The sequence below is a fragment of the Jaculus jaculus genome, chromosome 3 (assembly GCF_020740685.1).
Source record: "Jaculus jaculus isolate mJacJac1 chromosome 3, mJacJac1.mat.Y.cur, whole genome shotgun sequence".
Taxonomy (NCBI): Eukaryota; Metazoa; Chordata; class Mammalia; order Rodentia; family Dipodidae; genus Jaculus; species Jaculus jaculus.
This window is the reverse complement of record NC_059104.1, coordinates 37293951-37310034: the sequence shown is the minus strand read 5'-3', so window position 1 is coordinate 37310034 and position 16084 is coordinate 37293951. Positions and strand designations below refer to the sequence as shown.

At 43.9% G+C, this 16084-nt stretch overlaps 1 protein-coding gene across 1 annotated transcript; it reads left to right on the top strand.

Moving 5' to 3' along the window:
• The first annotated feature begins 9135 nt into the window (after positions 1 to 9135).
• Positions 9136 to 14901, top strand: LOC101596370 (FUN14 domain-containing protein 2-like). The gene is made up of 2 exons (XM_045146615.1): positions 9136 to 9145; positions 14426 to 14901. Exon 2 carries the CDS (start codon positions 14440 to 14442, stop codon positions 14899 to 14901), a length of 462 nt encoding a protein of 153 aa, XP_045002550.1. The 5' UTR covers positions 9136 to 9145; positions 14426 to 14439.
• The last annotated feature ends 1183 nt before the right edge of the window (positions 14902 to 16084 follow it).

Below are 16084 nucleotides of genomic sequence, written 5' to 3'. Positions count from 1 at the left end.
GAAAAGGGAAGGTGGTGAGAGGGGATTATGATCATCGTATATTATTTATATTTAGGGAAGTTGTCAATAAAAAAACTTAAAAAACAAAAGAGACTGGGCTGGAGAGATGGCTTAGTGGTTAAGCGCTTGCCTGTGAAGCCTAAGGACCCCAGTTTGAGATTCCCCAGGACCCACATCAGCCAGATGCACAAGAGGGCGCATGCACAAGAGGGCGAGTTCTTTTGCAGTGGCTGGAGGACTTGGCGCCCCCATTCTCTCTCTCTCTGCCTCTTTCTCTCTCTGTTATTCTCAAATAAATAAATAAACATAAAAAATAAAACAAAACTGAAAGAGACTAACAACTCTGGATAGCAGTACAAAAAAGTAATTTCTTTGTGTTTCTTCTGTTCTTGAGCCTCAGCATTCTACAATAGTGGTTCTAAGTGCAGCGGTGCATTGGAATCACGCAGGAGGTCTGTTGGAAGACACATTGCCAAGCTTGCTCCCGGGAGTTCCAGATTCAGTAGCTTTGGGGTGTACCTTGAGTTTGCATTCCTTCCAAGTTTCTATATGTTTTAGTTTATTCAGATTGCTACAACAAATTATCACAGACTGGATGGATTAAGCAATAGAAATTTATTATCTGTTTGTTCCAGAGGCTGAAGAAGCCCAAGTTCAAGGTGCTTGTGGGGTTGGTTTCTACAAAGCCTCTCTCTTTGGCTGGTAGATGTCCCCTCATTATATCAACATCTCTTCTACGTCCCACATTTCCTCTTTATAAGGACTCTGGCATTCGGATTAGGTGAGGGCTAATTCTGCTAACTCAGTTAAAAATGTTTTGTTTATTTTTATTCATTTATTTGAGAGCGACAGACACAGAGAGAAAGAGGCAGACAGATAGAGAATGGGCACACCAGGGCCTCCAGCCACTGCAAATGAACTCCAGATGCATGTGCCATCTTGTGCATCTGGCTTACATGGGTCCTGGGGAATCGAGCCTCGAACCACGGTCCTTAGGCTTCACAGGCAAGTGCTCAACCAATAAGCCATCTCTCTAGCCCCTAATTCATTTTATTTTATTTTTTAATTTAATTTTTATTAACATTTTCCATGATTATAAAAAAATATCCCATGATAATACCCTCCCCCCCACTTTCCCCTTTGAAATTCCATTCTCCATCATATCCTAACTCATTTTAGATTAACCTCCTGTGTAAATGTTGTATCTTTAAATACAGACACATTCTGAGGAGGCACAGAGCTTAGAATTTCCACATATAAACACTAAGGAAGACACAGTCTCTAATATTTAGTCCATATAATGGGGCTGGGGAGATGATTCGGCACTTGCTTATGAAGCCTATCAGCCCAGGCTCGATTCCTCAGCACCAGATGTACAAAGTGGTGCAAGTGTGTAGAATTTTTGGTAGCAAGAGGCTCTGGTGTGCCCATACACTCTCTTAAATAAGTACATAAAGAAATATTTTTTTTTAAAGTGGAATCTTCTAAATAAAATAAAATAAACATACTACATAATGCCATGTCTCTTAAGCTTAGGGACAAAACTTTGAGAACTATTGCTCGAGACCTGACTGGCCAGGCACAGGGATATGTCCTTTGAGCAGACATTTCTCCATGTGAATCTTTTTTAAAAATTTTAATTGTTTTATTATATTGATAACTTCCATAATTGTAGACAATATCCCATGGTAATTCCCTCCCTTCCCCCACTTTCCCCTTTGAAACTCCACTCTACATCATATCCCCTCTCTATCTCAATCAGTCTCTCTTTTATTTTGATGTCATGATCTTTTCCTCCTATCATGATGGTCTTGTGTAGGTAGTTCAGGCACTGTGAGGTCATGGATAGCCAGGCCACTTTGTGTCTGGAGGAGCATGTTGTAAGGAGTCCTACTCTTCCTTTGGCTCTTACATTCTTTCTGCATGGACCCTGAGCCTTGGAAGGTGTGATAGAGATATATTGACAGCTCATGGCTTCTTACTCTGTCTCTAAGCCTACTTTCTACTTCTTTGCTATCACTATCATTCTCTGCAAGTCATTTGCCAATTTCCAGTCTACTTCTCTGTCCTCAGTGACTCACAATGTGTCACAGGCTAACCTGTGTTTGCCGGAAGTCTTGCCAGCAGCTCATGCTCATTATAGCCAGACCCAAGCAGATTTTGGTCCATATCATTTTGTCCTTTCAGTTCTTTCCCTGTTTCCACAGTCTTTTTTTTTTTTTTTTTTTTTGGCTTTTTGAGGTAGGGTCTCACTCTGGTCCAGGCTGACCTGGAATTAACTCTATCATTTCAGGGTGGCCTTGAACTCAGGGCAATTCTCCTACCTCTGCCTCCCGAGTGCTGGGATTAAAGGCGTGAGCCACCACGCCTGGCTGCTCACAGTCTGTCTTAATACCTGTCAACCACCCACTGCTTCTGAGGGTCTCATCCTTAAGCCATCTCCCTTCTGTGTCTGCATCCTCATCCCCTTCCTCCCACTTCCCAGCTTCCAGCTATCTGCATTCATTTTTCATTCACTCTTGAGTGTTGTGATAGTCTTGTGGCCAGCGTCCTTTCTCTCAGGCTGTTTATTGTTGCTAGAATAATCTTCCTAAAACATAATTCTAATCAACATGGGTATTTTCCTACTGCTTGCTGGATAGGCAACAGACCCAGGCTAAAACATTGAGTTCCTCTTATTAGAATGGGGGACTCAGTAGGAAACAATCCCTGCAACTTTGTCCCACTGACTCTCTAGATAGTCACAGATATCTTTCATTTTATATCAGAACGCTCATCTGTCCCCCCCTGAAGACACCCCAAAGCAAGCACAGTTATAGCCTCTGGCACATGGTCAAGCAGATGCTGTACATGGTGTGTACCGGTTGCTCTGATCCCTGAGATTCCAGGGTAAATATTCATAGTTTGGGAAAAAAATAATCATGATCTGCCCATCATAAGCAGTATTCCATGATGGAGTGGGGACCTAATGATGCCATATAATGTTAATGCAGAAAGATAAAGGCCAAAGATCCTAGGCCACCACAACTTTAGAAACGTGCTGGGCCAGGATGGGGGATTCCAGCCCAGGCAGTGGAGTCATTACCCTGGTTACTGCCCTCAGTACCTTGGTTGCTCTCCCATTCCTTCTCCTCTGTGGTCTTTCCATGAAAGGGTTTACTTTACTTGGGGGCTGCATGCGCACCCCACCTCTTTTTGACACAAGTTTAAAGAGTGGATTGTTTCCAGGGTTGGACCGTCATGATGTGAGGCTTATGTTTCATTTATAAAATGATTCCCTGAGAACTGGAGGTGAGAGTTCCAACATACTCCCCGATGTCTCATTTCATCTGTGGATAGCCGCAGCCAGAGGGCTTGAGCACAGAGAGCTTTGAGCCCGGAAGCCAGTTTAGAGTGAACTGGCCACTGTGCTTCACCACCTCCTCCCCCAAGTGAGCTTGAGACCATGTGAACAGGAGACATGGTCTTTGTCAGAAGCCTCTGAGAGCAGCGCTGTGCTTGTAAAAGGGAAGGGGCCGTGGCATGCCTCCAGCGAAAGCTGCCTGGACTTTGTCCTCTGGTCATGGCCCAAGACGGCCTCGCTCTGGAGTAAAGAAGTAGACAGCTTTCTCAGCCTCAAAAGGCTCCAAATTACTCTTTTAACTACATCTGATGACTGCAGATTCTCAGCCAAACTGTATTTCCACCTATCCTGTTGGCACATTAGCTAGCTCTGTCCTGGGCCCACCTCTCTAGTGTAGGCTTAGGTTGAAAACAGCAAGAATCAGCTAACATGGGGATGGAGAGAGGGCTCAGAAATTAAGGTATGTGCTTATAAAGCCTGATGGCTTGGGGTTTAATTCCCCAGGACCCATGTAAAGCCAGATACACAAAATGGCACATGCACATGCGTCTGGAGTTCATTTGCAGTGGCAAGAGGTCCATTCTCTCTCTCTTCCTCTCTGTATGTTTCTCTCTGCTTGCAAATAAACAAAACATTTTTTGAATGTTTTATTTATTTATTTATCTAAGAGAGACAGAGCGAGGTAAATAAAGAATGGGCATGCTAGGGCCTTTGGCCACTGCAAATGAATTCCAGATTCACGTGCCAGCATGTGCTTCTGGCTTACATCAGTATTGGGGAATCGAACCTGGGTCCTTAAGCTTCACATACAAGTGCCTTAACTGCTAAGCCATCTCCCCAGCCCAAATAAAATATTTTTAAAAGCATCAGCCAATATGAACTAACATGCTGAACAAGTTCATTTTCACTTACAACCTCATCATGTGGGTTGGTAATTTTCAGGGTTCCACTAGCTACTATTTTGTTTTCAAGGTCTCCAGCTCCCCAAGCCACACTAGTTTTGTTCTTTGTTTGTTTTTTTTTTTTTGAGTCAGGGCCTTACTATGTAGCTTTGGCTGGTCTGGAACTCACTATGGAAATCCTGGGTATATATAGGTGTATCAAATAGGTGTATAGATGAAACATTTACGGATAATCATATCAAGATTTATTTTAAAGCAATTCTTTGGTAGGCCTGTACTCTTGTCATTTAATAAAGATGAAAGAAAATTTGTATACTAATGAAATGGATGTGTTCATTTTTACATAAACAATTAGAATCTTGCCAGGTGTGGTGGCACACGTCTTTAGTCCCAGTACTCAGGAGGCAGAGGTAGGAGGATCTCTATGAGTTTGAGGCTGGCCTGAGACTACATGGTGAATTCCTTCTCAGCCTGGGCTAGAGTAAGACCCTACCTCAAAAAATCAAAAAAACAAACAAACAAAAATTAGAATTAAATCTTAGCTGAATGTTTGATACTGCAGGATTGAAAGCATCTTCTACATTGTTCAGAGTTGATCAATATTTTGATTCCATAATTGTCCTTGCTTAGAATACTTTTTGCATAAATATGCAGCGAGTCCCCTAGCTGTCTTCAGTGCCTTGGTGATGTCCTCTGAGATGCTCTTCCGTCCCCTCTCCTCTGTGGTCTTGGGGACTGCAGACATACCTCACCTCTTTCCGACACAAGTTTTCAGCCCTCTGTCAGAGAGCTGAAGGAAGACCAACCAATGTATGGAGTGTCCAATCATCTTTATCGTTAGAAGGAGAATTTGGATTTTAAGCCTGGCTTCTTAAACTATATCAAGTGATATAACGGAATGTAAGCTTACTAAATAATTTAATCATAAAAAGTTTCTGAACACACAATGATTAAAAGCAAATGACAAGGGGCTGGAGAGATAGCTTAGCAGTGAAGACGCTTGCCTGCAAAGCCAAAGGAATTCGGTTCAACCCCGCAGGACCCACGTAAGCCAGATGCACAAAGTGGCACATTCATCTGGAGTTTGTTTGCAGTGACTGGAAGCCCTGCTGTGCCCATTCTCTCTTGGACTTTCTGTCTCTCTCCCTCTCTCTGTCTCTTTCTTCCCCTTTCTCTCTCTCAAATAAATAAGTAAAAATAAAATATTAAAAAAGTAAATGATAAGAAATGCATGCAACTAATTAAGGTACTGTCTATGTGCCAAACTTGCCAAAAAATGAAGGCACACAGAGAAAGAGAGAGAGGGAGAGACAAAGAAAGAGAGTACTGAGCCTAGTAATCTCCCGGTAGGTTTCTGAATGTAGTATTTATACTACATTCACTTTTCTTCTCAGGCATTCTTTTTCTATTAATGGAACCTAGAAATGTCATTACACTTACTAGAGCATTAGGAAGGGGCATTAATAGTTTATAGTTGCCTTTTTAAAAATGGTTTTTCTAGGTAGGATTCACTATGTAGTTTCAGAGCGGCCTCAAACTCACGGCAATCCTCCTACCTCTGCCTCCCGAGTGCTGGGACTAAAGGCATGCGCCACCACACCTGGCCTAGTTGAGTTTTTTTTTTTTAAATTTTGACTTTTTAAAGAAATTTACTTGAGACAAAGAGACAGAAAGACAGACAGACAGAGAGAGAGAGAGAGAGAGAGAGAGAGAGAATGGGCATGCCAGGGCCTCTATCCACTGCAATGAACTCCAGATGCATGTGTTACCTATGCATCTGGCTTGCGTGGGTCTTGGGAAAATTGAACCTGAATCCTTTGGCTTTGCAGGCAAACACCTTAACCATTAAGCCATCCCTCCAGCCTTTGCTTCAAAAAATATATTTTTAAAAACATTTTGTTTATTTTTATTTATTTATTTGAGAGTGACAGAGAGAGAAAGAGGCAGTTAGAGAGAGAGAGAGAGAATGGGCATGCCAGGGCCTCCAGCCACTGCAAACGAACTCCAGACGTGTGTGCCCCCTTGTGCATCTGGCTAACACGGGTCCTGGGGAATCAAGCCTTGAACCGGGGTCCTTAGGCTTCACAGGCAAGCGCTTAACCGCTAAGCCATCTCTCCAGCCCTCAAAAAATATTTTTAAACTTTAAAAAAACTTATTTACTTGAGACAGAGATAGAGCTAGTTGACTTTTATTAAACATATTTTTTTCACATTTGCTATACCTTGTTACCTCTGCACTTACAGTTGAGTTTTCTGGATGGTTCTTATATTTGTCTCCATTAAAGACAACTTTATTCAAGTTAACGTGTTGTTCCAGGTACTCAGATCTTGTTGATCACTGATTTTGTTATCCACTGTGTTCGCCATTACTTCCAGCTTCGTTCACCAGCTAATATGAAAGTATTTCCTCCCTGCTTTTCTAGAGAACAACTGACCAGGGCAGAGGTCTGGCCACTCATTGGAACTCCTTCTCTGGCAGACAACGTATTTCTCACGAAGATGTCACAGCACCTACTGACTGGGCAATGCGTTCTTACGCTCCTTTCAATGCCATGACTGCTTTTTGGAAATTCCCTTGATTTGTTTCATTTTTAAATTTTAAAAATATTATTTATTTTGAAGGAGTGAGAGATAGAAGATGGGTGTGCCAGGGCCTCTTGCCACTGCAAATGAACTCCAGATGCAAGCATCTTTGCACATCCTGCTATACTTGGGTACTGGGGACTTGAACCCAGGCCACCAAGCTCTGTAAACAAGTACCTTTAACTGCTGAACCATCTCCCCAGCCTCATTTTAAAATTTTTGATTAGGCCACTGGTTCTCAACAGGAGAGGTTTTACCTACTTCTCACTCTCTTCTTAGGAAATACGTGGCAGTATCTGAAGACCACTTTTTTTGGTTTTTTTCCCCCATTTTTTAAAAAAAAAACATTTAATTTATGTATTTATTTGAGTAAGAGAGAGAGAAGCAGATACAGAAAAAGAGAGAATGGGTATGCCAAGGCCTTTAGTCACTACAAACAAACTCCAGATGCATGTGCCCTCTTGTACATCTGATTTATGTGGGTTCTGGGGAGTTGAACCTGGGTCCATAGGCTTTGCAGGCAGATGCCTTAACCACTAAGCCATTCGCCAGCTCTGAAGACCACTTTTATTGTCCCCAGTGGAGGAGGTGCTATAGGCCTCTATCTAGTGGATAGACATCACAAGTTCTGCTAAGCATCCTAAGATGCCCTGGACAAACTTGCACACTTTAGAATTAGCCAAAATGCCAAATAGTGATGGTGTGTCATTGTCCTGTGTTAGCTGAGCAGGTGAGTACTGAGTGACTTTACAACACGCTACCCCATCTCCTTGATAATAGTGACATTTCGGTGACATCTGATACTTCCTAGCACAAGTCACCTCTGCTGTTCAGGACAGGGCAGCTAATTAGACTTGGTTACATTACTGAGAACAGATGAACGTGGGTGAGCTAGCAGGTGCCACTACGGGCATAATGAAACTGACTTCACAAACTACAACCCAAAATTAGTTTTATGAGTCTCTGGCTCTGTGCCCTGTAAACATCTAGGTTTTGCCGGTGATTTATGTGTATGTTGGAGCGAGGTAATAATAGCTTTCCTCCAGCTATTTCATAAGAATATTTGGAGAAAAATGAGATAGTGTAGGTGAAAGGTTTTGAACTCTCTGGATGGGAAAATTACTGTGAAAACATTCTAATGATAATTAGTAGAGGCAATCTGGTGTGTGTATATAGGAACAAAGAACTTCATGTAGAGTCCTTTATACTCCAAAGGAAAGAACCAATTAAAACAAACATGTTGCCCTGGTTCTAACTAATTTCTGTGGCCACAAGCGATTCCCGAAACTATAAATATGTCTTCCCACTCTGACCTTAGGAGACCGCACTGGGAATCACTCCCTGGTCCATCAGGTGCCCAAGACAGTGGATGCAGAAAAATAAGAAACTGTTCACTGATCCTGAAACGCACGAGTGCTTTCATTATTATTTAAAATGGAAACTCAAACTGCCTTTTGATAAGCTTAGCTCATTTTCCTGTTTTCTTATATAACTCTTAAGAATTTATTCTTTTTCCTAAGGATTATGGTTTAACATTTACAAGGAGTTAAGAGCTTTCTGAACAGAGGCAGTATGACTTGTCCCATCCACGTGTCCCTTTGGTATACGACTTCTGGTCTCCAGGCTGCCCGCTTGTCTTACCTACTATTTGTCTATGTCCTCTGGCTGCTATGTGGTTGGCATCCACCTCCACACTGCCGTGCCAACGGAGTGAATGAACAATGGGATAGCCTGGCACTGGCGGGCGTTTTTAATAACTGTGGAAAATGAGGAATTTACACATGCATGATTCAAGCTCCCACTTCAAAGGTCCTCCACAGAACTCCTCCTGAAATTAGAAGCAATACGACTGAACACAATGCCACCTTTTGCATGGCTGCCCAGCATCTCCATAAATCTGTGTGTGCGGGGTTTGGGAAAGTTACATGCCTGGGAAACAGATGCCTTACTTTTATCTGAAATTTATGTTCCCCGCTCCATAGACAGCTCGTGTCTGGGAACGGGAAAGCATGGGGTAGGAAGTGATTTGCTTTACCTATGCAGGCAAGACTCAAAATGGCCCCAGTTCTCTGGCCAGGGATTTAACTGCATGGCTATATCTGCCTGGACCTGAATATCGCCTGCACATCCTTCACTCTGGGCAAGAATGTTCTCTCTCTCTCTCTCTCTCTCTCTCTCTCTCTCTTGGTCTGAAACTTTACCAGAAAGGAGGAAAAAGAAGAGGCCCCACTCCTGATCGCCCCTGTTTCTTCATCTATTTGTCCTAGCTGCCCAGAGCCTTCATGATATTTTCAGAAGATCCAAGTCTCCAGCCGTGGTTTCCTATTTAGACCTGTCCCCCTTAGCCAGGTCTACCCCTGCAGACCTGTCCTTCCTTTCATTGATAACTGCTCCTACTCATTCAGTGCTTATCAATACTTCAACCTTGAGAGGCAGATATGTTTTTGTTTCTATTTTGCACCTAAAAGAACAGCCTCAAAGACAGGTTGTTGGAGTTCACACAACTAGAGATGTAGAAATTCCAACCTAGGTCTAGAGGCCAAACTGAACTGAGGAATGTCCCATTCTTTCAGGTCAGCAGATACTAGTTCCCATGTTGTACACATGGCGTTTGTATTTCAGTAGGGTTTGCTCAGAGAGCGCTTGAATAGAAAGGCCCAATTGTGATGGTAAGAGTTTCCCACACTCCACTGTGTGGAAGGAGGGTGGAGCCCTTTGATTGTCTATCAAGAATACTAGCCAGGCGGGGTGGCCTGCGGTTTGTTAGCCTGATTCATCCAGTTCATGTTAGAGTCATGTCACTGTTACTCCCAGACAAGATAAATTCTGGATGGTTATCCCACTCTATTATTTATTATTTAAATTTTCTTTATTCATTTATGTTTTGGTTTTTCAAGGCATAGGGTCTTGCTTTAGTTAGGCTGTCCTGGAATTCACTATGTAGTCTCAGGGTGGCCTCAAAGTCATGGCAATCTTCCTACCTCTGCCTCCCAAGTGCTGGGGATTAAAGGCGTGCACCACCACGCCTGGCTAAATTTTATTTATTTATGAGAGAAAAGAGGCGGAGAAGAGAGAGAGAGAGAGAGACAGACAGAGAGAGAGAGAGATATGAGCAGGTATGCTAGGGCCTCTAAGTCACTGCAAATGTACTTTAGACACATGTGCCACCATTTGCATCTGGCCTGCATAGGTACTGGGGAATGGAACTTGGGTTCTTGAAGGTTTCACAGGCAAGCGCCTTAACCACTAAACCATCTCTCCAGCCCTATTATAATTTCTATTAATTATTTTGCTTTTGGGACAGGGTCTTGTACGTATCTAGGCTACCTTGAATTTGTGGCCATCCGGGCTCTGCTGACACCTGAGTGCTGGTGTTACAGGGGTGCCCCACAGCCCTGGCTGGCAGAGGGCTGGCGTATCTGTGGATTTTTGTTGTGTAGATTCTTATTGGCCCCTCTGACTTCAAGGCTAATTAACATTTCACTTCATGTATTCTTAAGCCTTTAAGTTACTGCTAAATTTCCTGTCTTCTCGTTTGTTATCTTCTCTCTTCTCTTTCTCTTCTCCCCATCTTTCCCCCTCCCTTCCTCTGTCCTCTCATTTCCTGTCTTCTTTTCTTTAAAAATAATTTTATTTGGGCTGGAGAGATAGCTTAGCAGTTAAGGCACTTAAGGACCCAGGCTTGACTCTCCAGATCCCACGTAAGCCAGACGCACAAGGTAACGCAAGCACAGGTCACACACGAGCACAAGGTGGCGCACGTGGCTCCAGCAGTGGATGGAGGACCTGGTGTGTCGATTCTCTCTGTCTTTCTTGTAAAAAATTCCAAAATAAATAATAATAATTTTATTTCTTTATTTGGGGACAGAGAGTGTGTGTGCGTGAATGGGCATGCCAGAGCTTTTTGACACTGAATATGAACTCTAGAGGCATGTCCATCATTTTGTATATCTGGCTTTACATGGGTACTGGGGAATCGAGCCTGGCCATCCGGCTTTCAAACAAGCATCTTGAATTGCTGAGCTATCTCTCGAGCCACTTCTTTCTTTCTTTTTTTTTTTTTTTTTTTTTGGTTTTTCGAGGTAGGGTCTCACTCTTGTCCAGGCTGACCTGGAATTCACTATGGAGTCTCAGGGTGGCCTTGAACTCACGGCAATCCTCCTACCTCTGCCTCCCGAGTGTTGGGATTAAAGGCGTGTGCCACCACGCCTGGCTCCACTTCTTTCTTTTTGAGACAAGGTGAAAGTGCACTCAAAGCTAGTCTCAAGGTTTCTATGTACCCAAGACTGACCTTGAACTCTTGACCTTTTGGCCTCTACTTCTGGAATGTTGGGATTGCAAATATCTTCCTCCATGCCTGACCCAAGGGTTTTGTAGACCTTGTTTTGAGACAGGGGCATTCCATGTAAGCTCATGAAGCGACTATATAGCCCAGTCTGATCTTTAGTTTGTAGCAATCCTCCTGCCTTGGGCTCCTGAATTCTGAGTTTGTAGGTGTGAGCCATCACACCTGGCTTGACCCTTCTTTGATGAGGAGTCTCTTAGACACTCGTGTAAACTAATAACCATGAGCTGAAGCTGGTAGATCCTGGGTTTTATTATTTTGGCCACCCTCGCCAGAAAGGATTAGAGAAATTTTAATTGTGAGGAGATTACATGATGAAAGTGAGTGATTTTTTTTTTTTCTTTTCTTGAAGTCACAGGCCGCATACTGAATGTGATGTTATATTGCTGAAGCGATAGAGGCAAGGTTCGGAGTTGAGCTGTGGCCAGAGTGACACGTTTGTACAGCCTCCATCAGTGGCTATGCATGGTTGACTGCTGCGCAGATTGATGGGGTTCAGTTACGGATTAAAGAGATATCATTTGCCCAGTTCTCTACCCATTCGTATTGTTTTCAGAAAAGAAAAATATCCATTCTGGTTTCCCTCTTTTTCCCATGGTAAATGCCAGCCAAGAAGTCTCTGGAGTGTGACTTAGGGGGCCAGGCCTGTCTGTGTCTCCCAACTCTCTAGGAGCCAGTCACCAGGGCCACTCCTGAGTCTCATTGAGTGCAGGAGTTTCCTTGCTGGGAGCCTGCAGGGCCCTAATAAAATTCTAGAAAGTTAGTGCAAAACTTCTTCTTAAAGCTTGTTTATATTTTCCCTTTCCACCTATATATAGGAAGTATTGTAAGGGCATGATTTGCCTTTGAGTTTTTACTTTGAATAAAATATTCTTTAGTATTTTTATGATTTCTGAAATAACTTCTACTATGTCTCAATGAGTTATTCGGGATTGTGTTTCTGAATTCCTCTCTCCCTTTCTCTCTCTGCACACACATGTACACTGAGGTCAGAGGTCAGCCTCATGTGTTGTTTCTCGGGCCTCATATACCTGTTTTTGAGACAGGGTCTCTCATTGGCCTGGAGTTCACCCATTAAGCTCAACTGCCTGGCCACTGAGCACCAGGGATTCCCCTGTCTACTGCCTTGGCGCTGAAGTTACGCAAGGCCACCACACAGGCTTTTTATGGGGTGCTGAGGATTGAACTCAGGTTCTCATACTTCCGAGGCAAGCACTTCACTACTGAGCAATCTCCCTCATCCCTGAATTTCCAGATGTATGAATTTTGTTTTTCTCAGGTGGTGGTGGTGGGAATCACGTTCAGGTCCCCTTTAACACCAGGCAAGTAGCCTTGCATTAAGCTACCATAGACCCACTCCATTCAATTGTCTGAATTTTTAACATTTATTTTTGTGATTATTTAACTTGATTATAGTGTGCCCCAAGAACATGGACCACACGTATCAGTTCTGTGAACCACAAGGAAACTAGTTTTTAGGACATTGACTTTTTATATACTTAATGTGTTTTAGAAAAACACTTTTTTCTCTAATGGTTTGGTTTAAGGTTTTGCCACTGAACATCTATTCAAGGTCATTGAAGTGATTTTTCTGTTGAGATCTATTCTTTTAAAGTCCCTGCCCCCTCATCTAGCTTGTCAAGAAACACGAGAGGTACATCGAAAGCTCCCTCCTCCCCCTTTCCCTATTTTCTCCCCATTTTGAGACAGGCTTACTGGTTTGAACAGGCTGGGCTAGAATCCACCATGGAGCCATGGCTTGCCTAAAATTGTGATCCTCCAGCCTCAGCAATTAGCACCCAAAGTAAGGCTATAGGTAAATACCAGCAGATTTTTGCCTTGAAAGCCCTTACTGTGATAATGCCTATAGTTCATCAGGTTTTGTTTTATGTTTTCAAGTTACTTTAGTAGATGTGAATGAATATATATTATATCACCCCAATTTATGTTGTCAACTTATTATGTAATAGTGACCATCTTTGTCTTTTGATAATATTCTCTTCTCCAATTTATTTTTATTTTTATTTTTTTTTTTTTGAGGTAGGGTCTCACTCTGGCCCAGGCTGACCTGGAATTCACTATGGAGTCTCAGGGTGGCCTGAAACTCACAGCGATCCTCCTACCTCTGCCTCCCCAGTGCTGGGATGAAAGGTGTGCACCGCCATGCCTGGCTTGCAATTTTTGTTAATTTATTTTTTGAAATAGCATTTCTAAGTGGCCCAGGCTGGCCCTCTAACTTCCGGATCCTCCTGCCTGCCTGCCACCCAGGGCTGGGTTTATGGGCAAGTGTCACCACACCCAGCTGCTTTCTTCTTTGTAGCATTGTCTACATAGCTGTTCGCTTTTGGTCTTTTTATATCTGTTTATTCTACAGATGGAACTCTTGCGACAAATATGTCTTCAAACAAAACGAGCAGGGGATCATCGAATCTTCGTCTTTTAAGTGGATCACTGGGTCCTTTATATTTAGTATGTATGGTGGTTTGATTCAGGCGTCCCCCATAAACTTAGGTGTTCTGAATGCTAGGTTCTCAGCTGATGGGTATTTGGGAATTAATGCCTCCTGGAGGGAATGTATTGTTGGGGATGGGCTTATGGGTATTAAAGCCAGTATCCCCATGCCAATGTTTGGCTCACTCTCCTGTTGCTATCGTCCACCTTATGTTGGCCAGGGGGTGATGTCCACACTCTGCTCATGCCATCGTTTTCCCCTGCCATTGTGGAGCTTCCCCTCGAGCCTGTAAGCCAAAATAAATCTCTTTTTCCCAGAAGCTGCTCTTGGTTGGGTGATTTCTACCAGCAATGCGAACCGGACTGTAACAATATGATCTTGGACATCGTTCGACTTGCTCCCACTCTCCTTCATGTCCAAGGGGCCTTGTTTTTTTATACTCACTGGTGATAACACTAGACGCTTTCCATTTATTTGTTTATTTTTCTGCAGATGTTTCTATTTGCATTGAGGGATGCTTTGCCACTGGGTTCATGGAGCCAAAGTGCAGCTATAAATGTAGCAAGCAAAGACCCGCGACATAAAGGGCCCCTGGACCGGGCTTTGTGACGCAGCAGCCCGCGTCTGAAGGGTGCCCAGGTTCCCCAGGCGCTGCCCACTTCCCCGCGGCCTTGGCGATGGTAACACCTGCCCCGCGCGCGGGAAGCCCCCTAATGGCCACACCATGACCACCGGGCTGCGCCCCACCTCCTGACCGCCCCCCTCCCAGCCCCGCATCCTCTGCCCCTGCTCTCGGGGAGACCAGCTCGCCAAGATGTCCTCGCCCATGCTCGGGAACCTTGACAACAACTTCGACAGCCTGGATCTCACGGAGTACGCCAAGTCGCAGCCCTGGTGGCGCAAGCTGTTCGGTCAGGGTCAGGAGTCTGGACAGTCGCCGGAGAAGTACAGCGTGGCCACCCAGCTGCTCATCGGCGGTGTGACGGGCTGGTGCACGGGTTTCATCTTCCAGAAGGTTGGCAAGTTGGCCGCCACAGCTGTGGGAGGTGGCTTTTTCCTGCTGCAGTTTGCCAATCACACGGGCTACATCAAAGTGGACTGGCAGCGGGTGGAGAAGGACGTCAAGAAGGCCAGGGAGCAGCTGAGGATTCGCAAGAGCAATCAGATACCCACCGAGGTCAAGAGCAAGGCCGAGGAGGTGGTGTCCTTCGTGAAGAAGAACGTTCTAATGACCGGAGGGTTCCTGGGAGGTTTTCTGCTCGGCATGGCATCCTAGAGGGACGCATCTTCACCTCCATCATGCTCTTTTCCCGCCAGCAGCCTCCACACTCCAGCCTAGGACAATAGAGACCTGCCCCCTGCCTCCTCCTCCTCCCCTGCCTTCTTCCCAATGGCCTGTCTAGGCTTCTGCTGGGATGCGGGCCTACCATGAGCCTGGCCATGATGGAAGAGAATGTAGATGCCAGCCCTCCTCCCAGGACCCTCCTGGCTTGGTCGCTCTGTTGTAGGTCAGCAAGAACGTTCCTTTCCGCTATGTAAGATTCTGGTCGAAAACTTGTGTTGGGAAAAGCATCACGTGTATAAGGTGACAATAGTTACCATTGTATGTGCTGCATGTAAAGGAGCTGAATACACTTGTCTTTAAGCATGCAAGACTTTGGTCTCAGTGTGTTTTCTCTTTTCGTTGATTTTATTTTACTTTTTTCAAAATATTTTATTTAGTTATTTACTTATTTATTTTTTGGAGACAGAGGGGGGAAGGGGGGCGGAGAATGGGCGCCCCGGGATCGCTAGCCACCACAAATGAACTCTAGAGGCACACACTGCCTTGTACATCTGGCTTATGTGGGTTCTGGGGAATCAAACCAGGGTCCTTAGGCTTCACAAGCAAGGATCTTAACTGCCAAGCCATCTTTCCAGCCCATTTTTGTGGATTTTAGATTATATAGAGTTACTTTACTTATACCCTGCTCCAATCAGAGCATGGGAAACTAATCGAAAAAAATTGACTGATGAGGTCAGCTTGTCAAATGTGTTGATCTTATACCCCATGACTTTTAAAATGCTGATCTTGTACTTGATGACCTTGCTAAATTTATTTTACTAGCTTCTATGTTCTTTTTAATTTTCCTAAATTCATCATTCTGGCATCTAAAAATAATAGTTTTATTTCTTCCTTTCTATTTCCTATGCATCTTTTTCTCTTACTATACTAGCTAGGACTCCTAACACATGTTTAATATAAGTGGTCATGGTGGACATCTTTGTTTATTGTGAAGTTTCAGGTGAAACTTGATTCTTTTTTTATTTTATTTTATTTTTTTGGGGTGGGGGATGTTGAGGCAGGATATCCATCTATTCCTGACTGACCTGGAACTCACTCTGTAGTCCCAGGTTGGCCTGAAATTCATGGAAATCTTCCTACTTCAGCCTCCCAAGTGTTGGGACTAAAGGGATGA

Excerpts from the sequence above, each read along its gene's own strand:
- LOC101596370 (XM_045146615.1), top strand. The coding sequence starts at position 14,440 with ATGTCCTCGCCCATGCTCGGGAACCTTGACAACAACTTCGACAGCCTG.